The sequence below is a fragment of the Botrytis deweyae genome (genome assembly GCF_014898535.1).
Source record: "Botrytis deweyae strain B1 chromosome Unknown BDEW_041, whole genome shotgun sequence".
Taxonomy (NCBI): domain Eukaryota; kingdom Fungi; phylum Ascomycota; class Leotiomycetes; order Helotiales; family Sclerotiniaceae; genus Botrytis; species Botrytis deweyae.
The window spans coordinates 140,306-161,043 of record NW_024066248.1 but is presented as its reverse complement, the minus strand read 5'-3'; the positions used below and the strand labels follow the sequence as shown (position 1 = coordinate 161,043).

At 41.1% G+C, this 20,738-nt stretch overlaps 7 protein-coding genes across 7 annotated transcripts; 5 read left to right on the top strand and 2 right to left on the bottom strand.

The window, feature by feature from the left end:
• Positions 1-325: 325 nt before the first annotated feature.
• On the top strand, positions 326-1,694 carry EAE98_010865 (uncharacterized protein; the record flags this gene model as incomplete). Its single annotated transcript, XM_038958487.1, has 3 exons — positions 326-368; positions 415-543; positions 637-1,694. The coding sequence occupies 3 exons, from the start codon at positions 326-328 to the stop codon at positions 1,692-1,694; spliced, it is 1,230 nt and encodes a 409-aa protein (XP_038805147.1).
• A 1,089-nt stretch (positions 1,695-2,783) lies between these two features.
• EAE98_010864 (uncharacterized protein) lies at positions 2,784-4,521 on the top strand (the record flags this gene model as incomplete). Its single annotated transcript, XM_038958486.1, has 4 exons — positions 2,784-3,699; positions 3,768-3,873; positions 3,963-4,265; positions 4,359-4,521. The coding sequence occupies 4 exons, from the start codon at positions 2,784-2,786 to the stop codon at positions 4,519-4,521; spliced, it is 1,488 nt and encodes a 495-aa protein (XP_038805146.1).
• Positions 4,522-5,083: 562 nt separating this feature from the next.
• On the bottom strand, positions 5,084-6,818 carry EAE98_010863 (uncharacterized protein; the record flags this gene model as incomplete). Its single annotated transcript, XM_038958485.1, has 2 exons — positions 5,084-6,539; positions 6,595-6,818. The coding sequence occupies 2 exons, from the start codon at positions 6,816-6,818 to the stop codon at positions 5,084-5,086; spliced, it is 1,680 nt and encodes a 559-aa protein (XP_038805145.1).
• A 418-nt stretch (positions 6,819-7,236) lies between these two features.
• EAE98_010862 (uncharacterized protein) lies at positions 7,237-9,461 on the top strand. Its single transcript, XM_038958484.1, has 8 exons — positions 7,237-7,446; positions 7,608-7,750; positions 7,806-7,885; positions 7,937-8,134; positions 8,182-8,189; positions 8,242-8,947; positions 9,006-9,049; positions 9,265-9,461. Exons 2-8 carry the CDS (start codon positions 7,641-7,643, stop codon positions 9,304-9,306), a joined length of 1,188 nt encoding a protein of 395 aa, XP_038805144.1. The 5' UTR covers positions 7,237-7,446; positions 7,608-7,640; the 3' UTR covers positions 9,307-9,461.
• Positions 9,462-9,853: 392 nt separating this feature from the next.
• Positions 9,854-11,645, top strand: EAE98_010861 (uncharacterized protein; the record flags this gene model as incomplete). Its single annotated transcript, XM_038958483.1, has 3 exons — positions 9,854-10,560; positions 10,608-11,190; positions 11,244-11,645. 3 exons carry the CDS (start codon positions 9,854-9,856, stop codon positions 11,643-11,645), a joined length of 1,692 nt encoding a protein of 563 aa, XP_038805143.1.
• Positions 11,646-14,016: 2,371 nt separating this feature from the next.
• EAE98_010860 (uncharacterized protein) lies at positions 14,017-14,700 on the bottom strand (the record flags this gene model as incomplete). Its single annotated transcript, XM_038958482.1, has 1 exon — positions 14,017-14,700. The coding sequence occupies one exon, from the start codon at positions 14,698-14,700 to the stop codon at positions 14,017-14,019; it is 684 nt and encodes a 227-aa protein (XP_038805142.1).
• A 3,603-nt stretch (positions 14,701-18,303) lies between these two features.
• Positions 18,304-20,169, top strand: EAE98_010859 (uncharacterized protein). Its single transcript, XM_038958481.1, has 4 exons — positions 18,304-18,861; positions 18,922-19,030; positions 19,077-19,416; positions 19,464-20,169. Exons 1-4 carry the CDS (start codon positions 18,512-18,514, stop codon positions 20,006-20,008), a joined length of 1,344 nt encoding a protein of 447 aa, XP_038805141.1. The 5' UTR covers positions 18,304-18,511; the 3' UTR covers positions 20,009-20,169.
• The last annotated feature ends 569 nt before the right edge of the window (positions 20,170-20,738 follow it).

The window sequence follows — 20,738 nt, the reverse complement described above, 5'->3', positions numbered from 1 at the left end:
TGCGGGCAGTAGCAGAGAGTTTCAAATTTGATTCATTGTCGAATCATACGTTGAACCTCATTCTGCAAGTACAGGGAATGCCTTCAAGTCACCTGCTTTGTTTGGCTTGGAATGATACGACGAGTATTGATTGTATGGAGATTGATCCATTCGAGGATCTTGGTACCATTCATTCAAAGTTGTTAGCTAATATATAAGATATATTATGTTATACAAGATCCCCCCATCAACTTCTGACTTCCAAAAGACACATTCCTTGAAAACTTCTTCGCTGTCTTGGCAAGAACTTGGAATCCCTTCACAACCATTCTTTCAGATTATCAAGATGGGTGACATTGGACAAGATGCCAAAAACATTGTTATTATAGGTACTTTCAGCTGGTCTTTCTTAGGTCTCTTCCTAACGTGAATTAGGTGGTGGTATCATTGGTGTTTCTACAGCTTACTGGCTAACTCAACACCGGCTGTATGATCCCTCTATTCATATCATTACAATTCTAGAAGCTACAGAAATAGCCGGGGGATCCTCTGGGAAAGCTGGAAGTTAGTGGTACAGGATTTGAACTCCACGCACGAAAGTGCAATGGTCCCCGGGAACTTGGATCATATTCTGAACTATGTTCTAAATCCAACCAGGCTTATTAGCATCATGGGCAACACCCTCTTGTCTCGCCCCCCTTAGTTTCAAATTGCACATGGAGCTCGCTGAAATGTATAAGGGAAGTTTATGTTGGGGTTATCGTCGTGTTCACTGTGCTGATATGGCCTTTGATACTCGAAACAATACTTCGGCGATTGAAAGTATCGATCGCTTTGGAACATTGAAGTGGATTAATAGGTCTGGCATCAAAGCATTCTCCGAGATTGGCAAACCAGACGATACTGCTCAACTTCATCCAAAGTCCCTCACCAACTATCTCTTAAACCTCGCACAGGCTAAAGGTCTGAAGGTCATCATAGCACCCGCTACATCGATTAATTATTCTTCGAACAGAGAAGCAGTCCATTCCGTCGAGTATAGTGAACATGGAACTAAGATGCAAATCCATGCAACTGATACAATCATTGCAGCTGGTCCCTGGTCACCTAAATTGCTTCCTCGTATTCCAGTATATGGCGTTAGGAGTTATAGTATCTTGATGAAACCTTCAAAATCATTAAGTCCTTACGTTTTATTCCCAATTTTTGACCCGCCAATCTCGAAAGAATCCCCAGAGTATAAGGAGAATCACTCCATGCAATGGAATGACAAGGAAACCATCATAGACAACATAGAAATTTACCCTCGTCCCGGCCCGCCATTTGACCCCGAAGAGATTGTTTATATGTGTGGCCCTAGCGATTATCCACAACTACCAGAAAGTACAAACAAAGTCCTAGTGGACCCAAATATGATTGCGAGTATAAGAAACGCTGCGTCGACAATTTCCCCAGAAATTGAAAATGGTGAATTCGTGCTGGGCCAAGCATGCTTCAGGCCCCAAATTCAAAAACATGCAGAGGGAGAAGCGGTAGGCCCAATCGTGGGGGGTGTTCCAGGTGTAACAGGACTATGGATAGCGACTGGACACGATGAGTGGGGAGTGCAAAATTCCCAAGGAACTGGAAAGATTCTTGCTGGAATGGTGATGAGAGATGAGCTCGAAGGTGTGGATGTAAAGGCTCTCGATCCTCGAAATTTCTTTGGGGAGTAAACGTGAGGTATTGCTTAAATTTGGGTCCAAGTACGTGATTGAAGGATTTGGTTTGATATTTGAGAGTCTCCATAGCGCAGATTTGTTAGGGTGATGCATACTTACTTGGACCATTGGGTGGTATTTTACATTGAGGTGATGTCCACTCGTCCACCACAACTTTCAAGAATGTCACGTTTAACATACAAACAAAGTTCTAATATCAGAAAGTTGTACTTTATAACCAATCGTTTGATCCTCACAAGGTGCGGACAACGCCCTACTTTCTGTTAACTGCCAAAAGGAAAGAGGTGGCAAAGAGCGGTCTAGAGAACGAGTATTGACTTTATTAAAACTTTATTGCATACTATCTTGATGCAGGCTTCATCCAACCATCAATCGCAACCTCAAGCTCGGCCCTGTCAAGTTTTGAACAAAATTGCCGTGGTTTTGAATTGTCAAAAATTCCACACTCGGGCAGCGCAAACTCGGTATCAAAAACAGTCAACAACTTCACTCCGTACAATCGAGTTTCTTTCCGAATTGTCGTTTTCAAAAAATAACCCGTAATTTTACGGCGCGTTGTTCCGTTCAATGCGGTGCATGCAAACGGCCGCCTTCTCCATATTTCTCTCGTTCCTGGTAGGCGCCCAGATGCCATACCGGCAAGGCTAGGCGCATGCGTTGGTTCCTGGGCCGCATTTCTTACATACGTACTATGCACACATGTCGTGCTTGCATAAAGCACTTTCTCCCCGGAGATATTGTCCTATTTCATGCTGCCCCTTGACTCTTTTTGCCTCCTCATGTGCATACAAGAGAGCAGGTATGCAAAAAGTAAGTAAAGCAAGCGCAGCAGATGAAGTGTACATGTATGCGATGTTGTACTGCATATTATGAATACAGATGGCGGTTGTCGCGGCTTGTTGTGATTGTGCATACTTGTATATTGTGTGTTCAGCCTGTGACTGTTATTTCTGTTTTGTTGATTGAAATGTTACAATCCTAGCGCGTGGTACTTTGTTCACAGAATTACCTTTAAGAGTCGTTTGAATTCTGGGACATTTCATCAAAAGCTCAGAGAGACATTCAATGTGGAGAATTGGGACAATGGCAGTATCGAAACCCTCCAGATCTTTTCCAATTATCGCTGTCGAAGCTATCGATCCACCCATCAAATCTCCAGAACCTCCATTAACAAGTACGAATGACCCGGAAAAAGGTATCACTGTTGTATCGCCAACACTCTCATGTAGAGCTCACTATCCCTCATTCAACCCTATCTTAACAATCATCTCCTCTTTCACCCTCACCCTTTCAACATGGGGTTTCTACAACAGCACCGGCATCCTCCTTTCACACCTATCTGTACACCTCCTGCCCAATACCCCACTCCCGATTCTCTCCCTCATTCCCGCTCTCAATATTCTCTTCACATTACTCCTGTTCTTCCCTCTTGGCCCCATATACGATACTTACGGCCCTCTTCCTCTGCTAATCCCAGGCTCTCTCATATACATTCTCTCCCTGCTCCTCCTCTCCATATGCTCTTCTCTCTTTCATTTTCTCCTGGTATATGGGGTTCTGAGTGCCATAGGAATGGCGCTCCTCTGCACGGTAGCGAACGCGATGTTAAACACCTTTGAAGGAACAGGCTACAGAGGACTAGCGACAGGTATTGCGTTAGTGGGGAATCCGACCGGTGGAATCATCTTTACATTTGTATTTCAAGCTGTTCTAGAAAGCTTGGACTGGGGCGATGCTATGAGAATCGTGGCTGGGAGTGTGGGAGTGCTGGTTGCAGTGGGATTTTTGGCTTTCTTGCCTTGTGGGGGGTTGCGAGAAAGGGGGATTCGGAATGAGTATGGACACCGGGGGCAGGATGATGATTGTAATGTCAGTACGGCTTCGACCAATACTAGAAATCAAGCTTCGTGGTGGAAGTTCTGGCACGAGAAAAAGGTCGAGGGAGATTGGAGTTTATTACGCGATAGAAGGTTTCTCTGGTGTATGGCAGGTATCGCGCGTAAGTGCTCACCTTCATTTGCATCTGCCCTAATGTCTTTTTCCTATTCTAACAATGCCTTGTTCAAGTCTTCGAATTCGTACTCGTAGGGGCCATAGGTCTCCTCCCCACATACGCATTGCAACAGGGATTCTCAACCTCTGTTTCTTTCAACGTTGTCGCGATTGTAAACGCGTTAGTCTCACCTCTTCACTTCCCCTAATCACCTCAACATTCCACTCCCGCAAAAGTGAAAAATACCCACAACTGACCCCAAGACCCAGCGGCTCCATCCTCGGACGTCTCCTCTCCGGCCCGCTCTCCGACCACCTCGGCCCCCACAATACCGTCCTCCTCTGTCTAATCTTCATTTCGCTCCTGGCAAACTTCGCTTTCTTCCTTCCTACTTCTCTTCTCCCCACTAGCGCCTCCTCCACATCCCTCATCCTCTTCTACCTCTACGCATCTCTCTCCGGCCTCGGTTCCGGCGCCGTCATGAGCGCAGCCCCTCTTTGTATAGCCGCGCTGTGTCCGTCGCACGTGTATGCGAGGTGGTGGGGCGCCAGCCAGGTGGGAGTCGCCATTGCGTATGTTTTCCTCTTCCTCTCCCTTTCGTAACTTGCTATCGCTTCGATATCTCTCCCATCTAAGTTCACGAGAAGTTGACGCCCTCAAAATAGATGTTTCCTGAGTGTCCCTCTCGCTTCCATTATACTCTCCCGAGTGGCTTCTTCCCTGTTCATTTCCTTTTTCGGGTTCGTCCTTTTCTTGTCCGGTTTAGCTTTTGCGCTTGCAAGATGGGAGGTATTGAGGCGTGAGTGGATGTGGATAATCAGGGTTTGATTGACGTGAAGAAAGCAAAGGAGAGAAATAAATGAGGGAAGCGAGGACATAATGATACATCTCAAACATATGATTTTTTAACATATTGGGGTAAGCGAAGGAGAGTGGAGACAACCATACATCGAACTCCCATGGTAACAGAAGGGCTTCACAGCCCGCATAGTTGTATTATCTCCCCTAATTTAGTCGCCTAATTTGGTCACCTGCCCATCATCTTTCAACCTAGAATACATTTAACACCAGCTATTCATAATGATTTCCTCAACCTTCAAATATCATACCTCAGTGCATTAAATCAATATAAGTTAGACCGTGAATGAAAAGATATCTTTTACCCAAGATATAAGTAAATGGGCTTTCCTATGCCTTGATACGCCATCCCATCCAGCCCCCTGTTTGCCTCCCATCATTTTGTAAAAATGTCTTTTGAGTATCTCCATCTTTCCCCACCATTTTCCAGTGTCCTAATCCATCCATGTTTCCGTTTCATCCCGTATTATTGCGCCCTCCCATTATAGTAATACAAACAAATGAAGATATCTTGCCTATTCTAAAGACACATTCAAGTAGAACTGACTGATTTAATGAAAGATTGATATTTTTCCTCTTCCGTGAGAATTTTTCTTGGTAGCTTTGCTACTGGTGGCGGTGGTGGTCCATTTGTAGTTTGCCAGAGTGGTAAATTAGAGTTGTTGGCGTCCGATTCTGGCTGATCTGAAGAATTTGTAGGTGTACCTTCCTTTTCGGGTTCAGTGTCCTTAGGCAGACGCATGGCCAATAGAACATATTCGGCTCTTGTCGTGTTATCCATGATATCCTCCATATATCTACGGACTTCGTCCGGGGAAGCAACGACCTTTTGTAACGAGTCGAGTTGTTTGCCTTGGTGGGTATAGAGACGAATGGTAACTGGCTGGTAATAATCGAGCTCCGGGTCGTACGAAGTGGAATCGCTGCTACTACCTTTACGGACAATGAGGAATGAGGCTATGACTTGGCCACCGGGAAGATAGTCAAGGATGCTGTATTTCGGGAAAAGGTAGCGATCACCGTTACCTCCATTGAACTCGAACACAACACCAGAAATATCTGGCTTAGGTGGAGCTACAGGACCTTTCGATCGAAGAGCCTGAGGTTGCTGAGGTGGTGCGCTAATAGGAGCGGGTGCCGGTGGTGGAACAGGTTTAGCGACTGGTGCATTTGGTGGTCCACCAAGTTGAGTTGTAGACGGCGGTGGTGGTGGTGGTTGCGAGTTGGCATTCATGGGTGGTTGGGCGGCGGATTGAGCAGCAGACTTTTGGCGTGCCTTTGATATCGCATTCAACTCATCAATGTGATTTTGAAACTGTCTCAGTTCAGAAGATGTTGCTTCACCATTTGCCACGATTCTCATTAAGCCCTTCAACTGCTGATCGGTCGCAGCTCTCTCTGCTAACATTTGAATAACAGGATCTGTACTCTTGTTTGGCTGGGCTGGCTGGGCTGGTTGGACTGTGCTAATCGGTTGAGATAAATTGGTATTCGGGTTGTTTGGACCCTGTGCAGGGGGTTGTCCATTCATTGGAGCGCTACTCATCGGCGGTGCTTGCGCAGGAGGAGGAGGATTCATAATCATTGGGGCGGTCGGCGCAGGGTGGTTTGGAGGCATAGTTTGTACTGTTGGTGGTGTTGTCTGGATTGGTTTTTGTTGTACTGGACTTGGTGCTTGTGTGGGAGCAAGAGGTGGCATAACTCCATTCGGAGGGCCATATTGAATGATTGGGCGATACATTTGTTGTTGCTGAGTAGATTGAAAGGCAGACTTTGGCTCCTTAATAGCATACATAGTAGCATCGAATACATGAGGTTCGATGGTGATTTGGCATGTTCCAAGCTTCGTCATCGTATCCTTTCCCGGATTGTTCAGAGGTTCTGCAGGAACACCCTTCTTCTTTGTCGGTTTCGTCCAATACTTCTCAAATATACCTTCGCTGACCCATTTCTGTCGTGATCTTTGTAGTGATTCCGCAAGAACTCCGCTGTAAAAATGTTGGTACCAGCTTCAATAAACTGGGCATCAAGTAGAAAACTTACCTTTCGGAAATTGTTTGAAAATCTTTAGAAGAAAGATTGTCGGATTGGGGCTCATCGACAGTAGGCAAAGGCATACCGGCAACAATGCTCTTTGGAAGAGTTTCTTCAATGGGTGGTTGTGGAGTTGCTGAAATTGATCGATCTGGAGGAGTAGCAGTTCGTTTTTTGTTCGCAGGCTCTCCTCCACGAGAAGACCTCGCAGGTAATTTTCTCTTTCTTTCCATGATTTTTTGCTTATTTGAGAGAAATCTTGGAGCGTTCAGCTTTTTGTTACAATAATCGATTTATTTGAATACGCGTCTTACAAAATTTTTGTGGTGGAAGAAGTAATTAAAGAAGGTTGAGTCGAGGTTGTAGTAATAAGTAAAGTCGTGAAGTGTGAAGTGAAGTGAAATAAAGTGAAGCGCGGCGAGAGTGATGAATGTGGTGGTGTGGTTCGTTCAGATCATAAGCAGCGCCCTGGAACATCAAACTTTGGGATTTCTCTTCTTTCAGTCAAACAACCGAGTGATCCTACAACCTACACTTTGCAGCCAGTACAACTTCAGTTAGACTACGACGACTTTGGGGATTCCTATTACTTAAAGATCATAGTTGAAAGTTAATGAAGAGGAATTCATCGACAAGAAGAAGGATCATTGAAGCTTCACAGGAAGATCTTGTAAGATCTTTTTTTTCTATCCATTCTATCGATGTTATCATCCGTACTCCGGACACACCCACAAGCACATATCTATATCTACCTAGGTAGGTATCTGTAGTACCAAAGCTACGTGATTCATAGATACCGGTGGTCCATGATCAATTCCTTGTTTTTCATCGGATTTTATAGTTCACTCCATGGAAATCTAGGTATCTATTCGTAATCTTCTTCTATCACTGATATATCCGCGCGCGGCTGAGGGGCAACATGTTGATATATACTCAGTATTCTCTCCCAAAATGTTTACGGCAAATTATGTGATAACTTCTCTTCATGAAACCAGTCTGACCTTCTTGACTCTTTTCTCTAGCTTTTCCTGTCTTAAGACTTTGTCGTTCACAGCATGGCTCCCCTGGCGCCTATCTTCAAGAAAGCATACCTTACTCTTTTTCTTGGAATTTCGTTTTATGCTTTAGCATTGCTTGCCTTGACAAATCCATGGCTGCAAAGACAGTAAGTGACACATTCCAATTCAATAATACACATGTCCTTTTGCTCATACTTCAAGTGTGATGTACGTGCACAAGTTACATCTGCCACAGGCCTGGGCAACAGACATAGATAAGCCAGAAAAGTTTGGCTTCGCTAGTCAGTAGTATCGGCCACATACATATCCTCCATTGCTGAATTTTAGCATAGAGAATCAGGTGACGCCATTCAATTTCAGTACTGTGGATGGGGAGACTATCTACGCGTGGCATGTAATGCCCCTTGGCCTTTATGCTAAGCATGAATCGGAGATATTGAAGCAACCGTCGGGGTTCGTGAATGATATAAGTCACAGGAAGGGATTCGAACTATTGAGAGATGACCCAAACGCTCGGCTTATTATCAATTGTAAGTCTTGTCCAAATAATCTATCTTCTATGCGCTAACGATGAAAGTTCACGGGGTATGAATGGTTTCTTTCTGATATGTGAGCCTATCAGCTGATTGTAAGACAGACATTTGGAAACGTGGCTCAGGGAGAACGAACAGCTTCATATCGGGCGATACCTGACGGAAGCACCTCAGATATTCACATTTTAGCCATTGATTATCGTGGATTTGGCCGCTCAACTGGTTTCCCTACCGAGGAAGGACTCATCTTAGATGGTATCTCGGCAGTCGAGTGGGCTATGAACAGTGCCAAAATTCCGTCATCTCGAATTGTGATTCTAGGTCAGAGTTTAGGAACAGCAGTTGCTTGTGGCGTCATAGAACATTTTGCCGTGCAAAAAATCGAATTTGCAGGTGTTGTACTTGTCGCCGGGTTTACAGATATTTCAAACTTACTGACCAGCTACTCCATCGCCGGCTGGATACCAGTGCTGTCGCCGTTGCGTCCATACCCTGCGCTGCAGAAGCTCTTCATCAGCTATGTGAACGACAAATGGCCCTCCACCTCACGCCTTACGAATTTTGTGAAAATCAGTAAGCGGGTGCGATTATTTATTATTCATGCTTTAGATGATTACGAGATTCCATGGTATCATTCACAAGGATTGTTTGCTGCTGCTGCAAATGGTACTATGGAAAGTGGGATAGCCATGGACTTGTTGGAGAAGATGAAAGCGCGGAATACCGTTGATATGGGTGATGGTGCTTTCATTTCGACTTGGAAGACTGGAAGTGATAAGATCATTCGACAAGAAATAGTCGCACATGGAGGTAAGTAAACATAGATGACCAGGGAGGTAATTTTACGTTCTTGCTAACTGGATTCTAGCTCATAGTACGGTTCTCACCTATGCGCCTCTATCCTTAGCAGTTGTAAGCTTAATCAGTTCTTTTCCTTTTGCGCTCCACAACTTTTTAATGTTTATGATATCCCTCTTCACTTTCTGAACAGATTCGATACATTATATCCTCAAGACCCCCCTTTTGAGAGTCTGGCTTTGTTTGGGCGCTTTATTCACTCTCCTCATTTGATTCATAGCTCTTTTACACATTTAAAGCAGGCCACTACTGACTTCCCGATGCTATAGTTTAAAGCATTTGGTCTCGACAACGGAGGGGTAATACCATGATGAGAAAGCCGTTAGTGATAAAGGTACGAACAATGTACCACTCTAGTGCCATTCGAGTGCCATTTGTGTATATAAATTTGCTGTATATATAAGTTCCCAGGTATAAAATAGAAGGAGTCAGGAGGACAAATAAATGTTTTTCATTTTGAGAACATGACACTATAATAAATTGCTTTTAACACTCACTCTGCCCAACAGTTTATTTCTTTCACGTATTTGGTATATAATACAGTAATGGTATATATAGTGCCTATGTAGGTAATGTAGATGAATACTGCTAGGTAAATAGGTGTGCCCAGATGAACTGAGTAGCACGAGTAGATATGGTAAAATATAAAATTGCTTCACCGCTTCCCCTTTCGTCCTTAGTGGGCCATTTGAATTGCCCAATTTGGACTCCACAGGCTTTTTGTCTTAAATCAAATTTTAGCGTCATAACCCCGCCCCGCCCAACAAGCTTCCCACTTCCAAATTTGAGAACACCTTACATTCCTATTCCTATCCAATATTACATCCCTATTTTTTCCCTATACATTAACCAAAAAAAATGGCAGATTCTACACCCCTCGAACCTAAGGGCAAAGAAATTGCATCTGAAAATACCCCCGAAGAAACTTCTGCAACCCAAGCACAAGTCGAATCCGAAAATGAAGAAGACAATGACGAAACAACCACCGGCGCAACTGGCACACCCGCTACTGGCAAAAAGAAGAAGTCAAAGCGAAAGAAGGTGAAGGCCGCACTGGGAGTGGGATCTTCCTCGGATGGCCCAAGCGAAAAACCTACCAGAGAAGACCTCTCAAAAGCCGTCGCAGGTCTTAGCAAATCTCAAATTCAAGATATCCTCGCATTAAATCCTGCACTCGCACAACAACTTGGTGCTGTAGATGGCGAGCTTTCTTCGAAGCAAGCTACAGAAGCTGTGCGAAAGCTTAGTTTGGAAGATATCATGACTGGATTGGCCTCGAGTGGAAAGAACGTTAAGGAAATGGGCGCATACAAGTTTTGGCAAACGCAACCTGTTCCCAAGTTTGGAGAAAACTCTGAAATTATTGAAGAGGGTCCATTCAAGATTATTGATGTCGAACAAGTTCCTAAAGAACCAGGTCCATTGGTAGCTGGATTTCATTGGGTTACAATGGATATGACAAGTGACGAGGCTTTGCAAGAAGTTTTTGATTTATTATATGGCCACTATGTTGAAGATGATGAAGCAATGTTTCGATTCAACTACTCAAAGTCATTCCTCAGATGGTAAGACATGGATAACTTTTTTAGAGCGGCTTTTACTAACAATTTAGGGCACTCATGTCACCAGGTTGGAGTAAGGAATGGCACGTTGGTGTTCGAGCTACTGTATCTGGAAAGTTAGTAGCCTTTATATCAGCTATCCCAGTCGCACTTCGAGTGCGAAACAAGACCCTTAAGGCCTCTGAGGTCAACTTCCTTTGTATCCACAAGAAGCTTCGAGCGAAGAGATTGGCGCCCGTTCTCATCAAAGAGATCACACGTAGATGTAACCTAGAAGGAACATGGCAGGCGATATACACTGCTGGTGTGGTGTTGCCTAAACCAGTCAGTACATGCAGATATTACCATCGATCGTTGGATTGGAAGAAGTTACACGAGGTCAAATTCAGTCCACTGCCTCCGGGAAGTACGCCAGATCGACAAGTTCGTAAATTTGCTCTACCATCCAACACATCCACTAAAGGATTGAGACCCATGGAAGCCAAAGACATTGATGGTGTCTTGGAACTTTGCAAAAAGTACCTGGCGAAATTTGATATGGCGCCAGTTTTCACTAGGGAGGAGATAGAACATTGGCTTTTCAACAAGATTGAGACCCCTGCCGAACAAGTCATCTGGTGTTATGTCGTCGAGGTAATTTTCTAGCATTTGGTTCTCATTAAATTACAAACTAACATATCCTCTAGGACCCCACGACGAAGAAACTCACTGATTTCTTTTCTTTCTACTGTCTCGAATCATCCGTCATTGGCAACCCTAAGCACACTAACGTTCGCGCCGCTTATCTATTTTATTATGCCTCAGCCCTTGCTCTTGATCCAGCAGCATCTAGAGCTGATCTCGGCAAACGTCTCAATGAGCTCGTTCATGATGCTCTTATTATTGCCAAGAAATACAAATTCGATGTCTTTAACGCGTTGACGCTTATGGATAACACTTTGTTCTTAGAACAGCAGAAATTCGGAGCCGGCGATGGTCAGTTACATTATTATTTGTACAACTACAAGGCGAACAATATCGCAGGTGGCGTGGATAAGTTGAATAGAATTCATGATGCGGGCAGTGGAGTGGGCGTTGTTATGCTGTAATTCAGCTAGAGGAGATGATGTGCAAGGTTTTGAAAGCAATTCGAGAGAAAGAATGTGTGCCTGAGTAGACAACTCGATATGGCAAAAGAAACCATTTTGATCGACCTTCATAGAAAAAACTCGAAGTTTTCATCAACAATTTCGGTCAGAAGAGATTAGACGACGGAATTGCATACACTCCGTTAAATACCTAGATAAATCGGCCCGCTGACAGTATGCATACTTAATAATATACAACGAGTCCTAAATACGCCTATATTCACCATATAGTAGTCACCAAACCTGAATTCCTAAAACGTATGTCTCATCGTTTCACCGTTTCCCCGTTTTTGGGAGGAACACTCGAAATCACATCCGTAGTCGGATGGAACGTGTGTGAATATCTCAGCCTCCAACTACGTGATATCATTGCAGCGCAGTTCGTTCACACGATAAATATGGGAATTGTGGAGCAACAGGTCCACCCATTTTAAGTGCCTCTAACTACCAGAAACATTCTTCACAGGTTTGAATATATGATACTTCCAAACAGGGGTTGTACTTTGAGGTCCATTTACTACACTCTTCAGCAATTCCTAAAGATAGTTAAGCTCGCAACCCTCTTCTGATTGTGTATACCATCCTAGTTTCCTTCCCCAAACCGATATCATCTTCATAAGTCTCACTTCGATGTATATTTGCTCTTGAAATCTTCGTCGTTGGTTTTCTTACCATTATTAGTATCGTCTCAATTTCTTTTTTTGTCATTATTACCCACACCTTCAAATCGACAACCAATTTTGCCCTTCGTTGTTAGAATTTAGGGTAGGGTCAATCCATACTTCTTTTGGAATAAATCAATATTACAAAGTACAATCCGAAGCAGGATGGCGTCTTGAAGATATCCATATCGACATATTGATCGCTGAGCATGTTGAATTTCATTGATATTAGCTTTAATCAGAGCTAGATGTTGAGAATCACCAGTCGTATCTCGAATTATGTTATGTATGGCTTAACGGATAAACTGTAAGAATGATATGGGACAGAATGGATGAGGATAGTTAGCTAATTGTAATCAAATACAGATGCGGATGCGGATTCGGGATGATCTGAAGCTAGGAGCTACCTAGGTAGTTGTCAATACCGATGCTCAATACCTACTGTAGCACATCCAAACAAATGATACGCCTCTCGCTTAGAACTATCAAACTGAATCACTTTCCTTATTACGCGATTCAATTTTGATCCGAGAACTTGGTAACAAATCCAAATGACAAAGCCAAACAAAACAGTTGGCTCTAACAATGACAGGAGGTCCTTGACGAATAAATTCAGCATCTAGTACACGAACTGGAGGCGCAGTAACTGATCTAAGTAGGTACGATACGTCTTGGTAAATCTTCCCATACACTCAGAACGCTTTGACATCCCTCTCACTCATGCTCCAGTATCAAGCTTGGTTCTCCGCATGTAGTTATGATAGATGCCGCATATCTACCGCAGTGCTGGATTTACTAATCGATTTACAGAATGCGTTGATCGCATTTGAGAGTTCGTTATGAATTCCATGTTTACTATCGTCGGTGTCGCATTCTGGATGGTCTATCCCGTATTTCCTAACCTTGTAGTTGTCGAAAATTGTCAGCAAGAGCTTGCAATAGCTGATGCATGGTGATAACAGCGATTTTTACGCTGTTGATCTAGCCAAAGTTGAACTGTATATCCTATCCTCCTCTTGATATGGCAGGAAACTTGACGCTATGTGCACATTAGCATATCTGCTTGGGTGGTAATGAAAGATATACTATTCGACAGCCCATATCTCTTGAAGAAAGCGCCACCGTGATGACAATTGCGCCAATGCAACACGCCGAAACATCAGTGTAGGGTTCAACTGCGAATGCTTTTGACCACCGACGATGTCTACAAATGCCTGGCGAAAAACGCAGAAATCCAGTAGCGCTTTGTTCTTTTCATATCTGGGCTTTGTCCAGGCTGTTACTTTGTTAGTGCTGAGATTATGGCTTTACGGCTTCATGGTTGCTTCGCTTTGGTTTGAAGTTGGTAGGTATAGATAGTGTATGGATGGAGACTCGGGAAACTATCCCGATGAGTATCATGTCTAGAGAAAATCAAGATGGCGGGTAAATTTCCCGGGGTCTGCTACAAAAGGTGTAGATATGGTTGTTGAAGGCTTTTCTCAAGTTCGCCAAATGGTTGTTTTGGGAAAGATAGATGTGTCCCACGGATCCGTTTTAATCAAAAGGTATGTACAATGATCCACGATGGCCTTGTTACCATCAAATAAATACAAGAATCAAACTCCTACTAATCCTCCCCTTTTCTTCTCCACATCCTCCATTCCTACATAGGTATGGTCCTCCACAAATTAAGACATAGAAGGAACGTTAATCTCTGCAATCTTCCAGATCAAACCTCCCTGCTCGCTCTTAAGACCAGTGTATGTAGTTCCCTGACTAACTCCCAAAGTAGCTCCGAAGTTTGGATCCGCAGATGCAAGCGTGATAGTCGTGTTGACATATTGTTGCTTGGCAACTGTACCCGTGCAATCGTCATCGCATTCTGTGCCGGTTCCCCATCCCGTCATACGGCCCGAGGGATAAGAGAAATAACTTAGTTCTGCGCCGGTTTTTCCATTCGTGACAGTTTGTGTCCAGTTGCCAGAGGTAGCGTTGTATCCATAATCAATCAAAACGTGATCGGTTCCAGAAACTGCAGCTCCTACACCATCGAGTTGTCCGAACCAGCCGAATAGAGAAGCGCGGACACACCATTGCCCCGTAGTGGCACCACACCATTCGTTGGAAGGCCAGGATTCGAGAGTAGTTTGAATGAGATCGCCAGTACCGTTAGACATACCTGGCCAGAGGAAAAGTTCGCCATTTTGAGTGGAAGGTGCGGTTCCCGGAATGAGAGTAGTGGTGGAATGGAGAATGTGAGAGGTCGTAGGACCAAGAGAAAGTGCACCTCCCCAGCTGTCGCGGCGAAGCAAAGCTGGTGCAGCTTGGACGGCAGCTGCAAGAGCGGTAGTGAGGATGGTCGAGGTATACATGTTTGACGAAGAATAAATGAGTGATTATTGAAATGAGTGAAAAGATTTTGCTAGTGATTAAGGGCACGAAATGAAAGACTGTGGCAATTTTGGAATGAAGAGTTGAGGAAGTAGTGAAGTTGACGATACTTTTATATCTGTACGGAGATTGTCAGTATAAGTCGTGTAAGACATTAATTTCCCCTATATGCCCCTGTAAGGGGGAATTTAGGGGTTTTAATAGGTTGAATTGTTTCTTTTTGTATTGTTTTAATAAGTCTAAATAAAATTAGTACTTTTAAGTATTTTTGAAAACCTTATAAAAATCTTTTTAATATTGATAATATTTAAGCTTGAAATTTATCAAAATTCATATATCGATATTATCAAAATAATTGATTATATATTATCATTATCATCTTTGATATCAATCTTCTCATTTATTAAATCTATTTTGTCTCTTTTTATATTATTAATATCGGAAACTTTAGTTCGATATCAAATGATTAGAGATTAATATATTAAAATATATATTCTTTCTAAAACTAGATGAAAAATTATAAAGATATAAAAGTATTTTCTTCAAAATAGTATTAATTTAAATTATAGACAAGTAGCTTATATATACTCTATATATATAATACCTAAAAAACGATTTGACTGGATATTAGTTTTATCAATCTTTTAGTTTAATTAAATTATCGAATTTATTAGCTTTTTTAAAATATATAGGTAAATATTATATTAGAGAGTGGTTCTTGAATTAGAATAGATTGAAATAGATGAATCTATAATTCGAAATGGGTTAAAAAGAATAGATTATAAATACTATATTATTTTTTGAAAGTCTTTTATTTTAGAAACCAATTGTTTAATTTATTTTCAATTTGTATTAAAATATCTCGATTGGATTGATAAATAATAGAATACTATTCTATAATCAGATAAGATATAGGTGATAGTAGGATTTTATTATAAAATATATATTATATGTTATATTAATGAAGCTTTTGATTTTATATATATATTAGAAAGGGAGTGTAAGAAAGCTGAGTAGATATTTTAAGACTATTTTTTAGAAAAAGCAAGTAAAGGATTAGACTTATTTTGAGAAAAGAATTAAGGTATTATTAATATTAAATTATATTAAGTTTATACTATTTCTATTATTAATAATTGAATAAATATATATTCAGGATATATATTTATACAGAATGGAGTTCTTGAGTATACTGCTGGTATTATTTTTGTGGATTTCATTAAAAAAGATATTGAAAAGATTAAATAGCTGGTGTTTAGTTTAAATCTTAATTTTATTGAGAATATATAAAATAAGATAAAAGATTGAATTTAGGATTATTATTTATATAATAAGATAACCTATAATAAGCTTAGGAAAACTGTTAATAAAGTATAAGAGGCTATATTGTATAAATATTTAATTAATTTATTTAAGAATGTAAAAAATAGATATTAGATAATTATTAATATTAATAATATATATATTAAATATTAATAAAATTGATACTTTTTTTTATTCTCAAGAGATTCTTTATAATACTTTTATTGTCTGGAATTCACTATATTAATTTTTAAAAAACGTAAGGTTTTTATTGGCTAAAACCTCTGTATGTAGGGAAAAGCTCGGCCGCTTTTTAGTGTGTTTTACAATACTTACACTGACAACCTCCGTAACATCTAATTCCAATATCGTATTTACAGTTCAAGAGGTTGTCGGACATAAACACCTTTGTGCCACTTGGAGCCCTGGATACATTGCTCTTGGCTATTTCGGACCCACAAGACCCCATGTTTCTGTTTCATGTAACCTACCGACGGAGAATCGTTTAGCGAGTATTTAATTTATTTTGGTGACATTCTCAGTAAGGTCGCGGAGCAAACCCTTGTGGATAATAAGGTTTCCTACTCTCGACTGCTATTGTTCTGGCCAATATGTTACTTCATGTGAACGTATTGGCGAAGGAAATACTATTTGGTCAACTAGAGCCGTCGTCCTGCAACCTTAGGGGCTCCCAATCCATGAAAATAGAAGCAACAATGAAGCTTGAGCCAAAGTGCCGAGTGTTCTCCACTTGATCCACCACTAGTGTGTCTGGCATTGAAAGGCTCAATTTCCCTATTGTCCGATTCTCCAATAATGTTTCCCATACCTTGGTAAACGTTTGCCGACAATCCAAAACTTGGGAACACTTCCAGAACAAAAACTGGTAATGATGCATCGTCACCAGTTACCCACTGGGGCGGCAATGTTCCATTCAATTTGTCAACTTTGCAATGTGCCTCGGAAGTTATTGATTTCTCCGCAGCGGTGTAAATGCTGGAACAAAATCCTAAAAGGGGGGTTATCACTCAAGAATAAGTTATGCTTAAAAGAATAGAACAGTGCTTCGAACTTCGAGGAAAAGTGTCACAGAAATGATCTGTTTACTTTATCATGTCGATTGGTCTTCACCAAGGGACAAAACTGACTACCTATAATATGCCAACGAATAACTTGTTGTTTCAAGGCTAGGGGTGAAGGAAATTCCAACAATGCTGTGTAACTTTCCACCCGAGAACAAGCTGGAATTTACAGAAGGAAGCTACCACCAACAATTGAATGCACAGTCGGTTGACCCATTGCACGCATTAAGTATGTGCGACGTATGCAAACGATATCAACGAAAAACGTGTTTCCGCGTACAAATCTGGCTGCAAAGCTCATAATAAAGAATGAAGCAACTGGGGGATGAAGAGACGCTGGATGAGCTTGAAATTGTCGCAGAAAAAGCAACGACATAGAAATGAACACAAAAAATGTGTATAAGAAAAAAGACGACCATTCAAATCAGATATACCTAACAGTCGTTGTCTTTTTTTCTATTGTGGTAGAAGCAGGTGAAATGTTCTTCAACATGGTAGTCCACTGAACGCACCGATGCTACACCCAGATAACAGCTTTCATGGAGAACGCGATCTGCGTAGTGCGTATGATAAAAGTAAATATCAAAATCTTGCTATCCAGGGGCACTCAACATTAATGATAAAATCACAAGGTGTTCTGTCCAGTTGAGGAAATCGATAGAGAACTTGCAGCACTTCCGGATTTGCAGATTATTCGTTCGACAGTCTTTCGAGGTCTAAGTGATGATCAAATTGTCCGAGAAACCTTCGCTTTACTTTGAGGAAAAAGTGTACGAGGTGCATAACCTTATAGGGAGGTGACGAGTTGTGTTCTCTTACTAGTTACGAAAGTAGGCTTTTCTGTTATACCGGTGTGGTCCTCCTGCGGGTTGAATTTTCGTATCGCACAGTCTTTGGAAATTATTGTTTCGTCTGTAGTGAAGATGTATTCTAGCCAAAGCGATAAATGAGTAAACACTCTTCAACAATTTGCTCAAAGTAAATCGCAGGAATTTGTGTTTGATAAGATAAGATGCCTTTTCTGGCTCTAACTCCAATCTGCCGTGTTTGAACTTTGAACATCACGGGGAGACCCACAATTAGAGGTATTTAGTGCGTCACGCCATCACCTCCGCATATTCATACACATTATGATAAGGGAGATCATGTACATAGCAATAACGAAGATTGGCTATGATTTTTGGAGTGAACGAATCTCGAACCTCGGTTTTGATAGCGATTGGCAAATAATGAACTTAAATATTGCGTGACAATGTATCCATTATTCCGAATTCACAAGGAACCAGAACGAAATTAGAAGATGATTCAAGTGAGACTGAAATCGTCGATATACTCAACTTTGTCGAACTTTGAGCGATTGGATTGAGCAGGAAACAATTCAACAAACTTCTATTCTTCGAAAAAGAGAATGACTTCAACCCAAACATATGTACCGGCATCTGTCAATCAGGCAATAACACCCCCAAAGACTCCGGAATCTTATGGGTATCAGAAGGTCTTTCACAATTGGCCTGAACCAGAGAGTGAGCCCGAGGGTATCTATTTGCACCACGAGACAGAAGTTCCCCGCCAGGAATCCGATTCAATTCATAATTCGAACCTAAACAATGTGTCGCATCAAGAAGTCTTACTCTTGCATGGCGCAAAGCAAAGATACACCCATGCAGCAGAGCAACCGATACCTTCCTTAAGTAATGACAGAGAAATGCTTGTTGCAGTGGAAGTTATTGGTTTGAATCCAATCGACTGGAAAGCTCCGTAAGTATTATTTCGTGTATTGATAGCAAATGATATCATTTAATTAACCATTCATAATAGCGACTTTGGCTTTGGACTGCCTTCTCTCCCCTGTATAAGTGGCCGAGACTTTGCTGGAAAGGTGGTAAAATCAACCCAAGTAAATTCGAGATTCAAACCTGGAGATACTGTAAGAATCTATGAATGCTGAGTAAAGTAATTGCTAACAGTTCTAGGTTATGGGAATTTCCACTGATTATCGAGATTCTCGGAAAGCTGCGTATCAACAATATGCAATCGTTTCGGACTTCAATGCTTGCAGGCTTCCAAGTACCGTAAGTCCAATCAATGCCGCACCACTTGGCGTTGCCTTTGTTGCCGCAGCTCTTGGGTTAGGTATATGTTTGGGAGTAAATTTTGCCAATGATGAGGGTAAAATTCAAGGGCCAGATCTTTTCCAGGCAATCCGATCCATATCTAGAGATTCCATTCCACATGATGTGAGAGCAGAATGCTTTGATAGTATCCGAGAAGATGAGAGGCCCAAACCTGGGGACTGGATAGCAATTTGGGGAGGTGAGGCAATCTCTGTAAGACTTTTGATAAATGCTAACGGTTGTAAGGTTCATCTGCTACTGGGTGTTGCGCAGTCCAACTTGCAAAACTGGCAGGACTTAGAGTTATTGCAGTGATAGACGTTGCCCGAAGTGGTGAACGTATGTTGAAACATGGTGCAGATCTCTTGGTGGATCGTTTTGACACTGAAAGGGCGATATCCATCGTCAAAGGTATCACAAAGGGAAAACTCCGCTTTGGACTTGATACGAGAGGGAAAGAGAGTACAGCCCTTCTCGCACAAACCATGCGTTCAGAGAATGGACTTGAAGGGAAAAGAGCGCATCTTGTTGGCTTGACCGGGTTGCCAAAGGAACCAACTCCAGGAGTGCTATATCATTCGGTTCCCATCAAGACATTTCATGAGGCACCGAATATCGGTGAAGGATTGATGATTTGGTTGGAAAGACTATTCGAGCAAAATAGAATAGCGACTCCTGAAATTGAAGTCGCACATGGTGGGTTACAAGGCATAAATGCAGCACTTGATAGACTGAGGGATGGTTCAGTAAATGGTCCGAGAATAGTTGTACCATTAGGACTGAGAAGCTAAGAAGATAAATGTATATACACTCGATGAGACATTGAAATGAATATGGATATGACGCGCCGACGAATCAAAAAGTTTGTTGGACGCGGGACGTGTAGTGGTAGTTTTGAAAAATATTCAAGATTAGATTAGATTAGATACACCCAATTTAATAACGTGTTTCCAAAACCTTAAATTTTAATGCTTATATGATTTCTGTTCAAATATATATTCTAACTTTTTAAAATATATTATTTTATTTATATCTTTATTATTACTACTTTAATTTAATAAATAATTAATACAAAATGATTGTGACGACTAGAAAACTTAAATGCTTTACTGAATAGGAGGATTTACTTACTTCTCTTTTTAAGAGATTTACTAAAGTTTTAAAATCAAGCAAAAAAGTTTTAAATAAAAAGCAAATATCCCCTTTCAACTTAATTATTATTATTTCATTATTTAAAAAGCTTAAGAAATCTTTTTCAAAGTTTATAAAACCTTAAAAGAGTATATTAAAAGATAAAAGAGTTTTTACTGCTTTTATTATTAGTTTTACTTTTTTTATAATTTTTTTTAGAGTTTTTTAAGATTAGCTTTTCTTTATCTAATATACTAATATTATAAAATAAATTTCCTTTATATAAATCTACTTTTAATTTTAAAATAAAGAATATAATATATAATATATTCTATCAATTCTCTTTCAAATAATATATTAATAAAAAAACAATCTTTGTAATTTATAAGA

Coding starts and splice junctions, on each gene's coding strand:
- EAE98_010862 (XM_038958484.1), top strand. CDS start 7,641: ATGGCTCCCCTGGCGCCTATCTTCAAGAAAGCATACCTTACTCTTTTT. Junction 7,751..7,805: donor AATCCATGGCTGCAAAGACA/GTAAGTGACACA, acceptor TCATACTTCAAG/TGTGATGTACGTGCACAAGT. Junction 7,886..7,936: donor AGAAAAGTTTGGCTTCGCTA/GTCAGTAGTATC, acceptor ATTTTAGCATAG/AGAATCAGGTGACGCCATTC.
- EAE98_010859 (XM_038958481.1), top strand. CDS start 18,512: ATGACTTCAACCCAAACATATGTACCGGCATCTGTCAATCAGGCAATA. Junction 19,031..19,076: donor GATTCAAACCTGGAGATACT/GTAAGAATCTAT, acceptor TAACAGTTCTAG/GTTATGGGAATTTCCACTGA. Junction 19,417..19,463: donor CTGGATAGCAATTTGGGGAG/GTGAGGCAATCT, acceptor AACGGTTGTAAG/GTTCATCTGCTACTGGGTGT.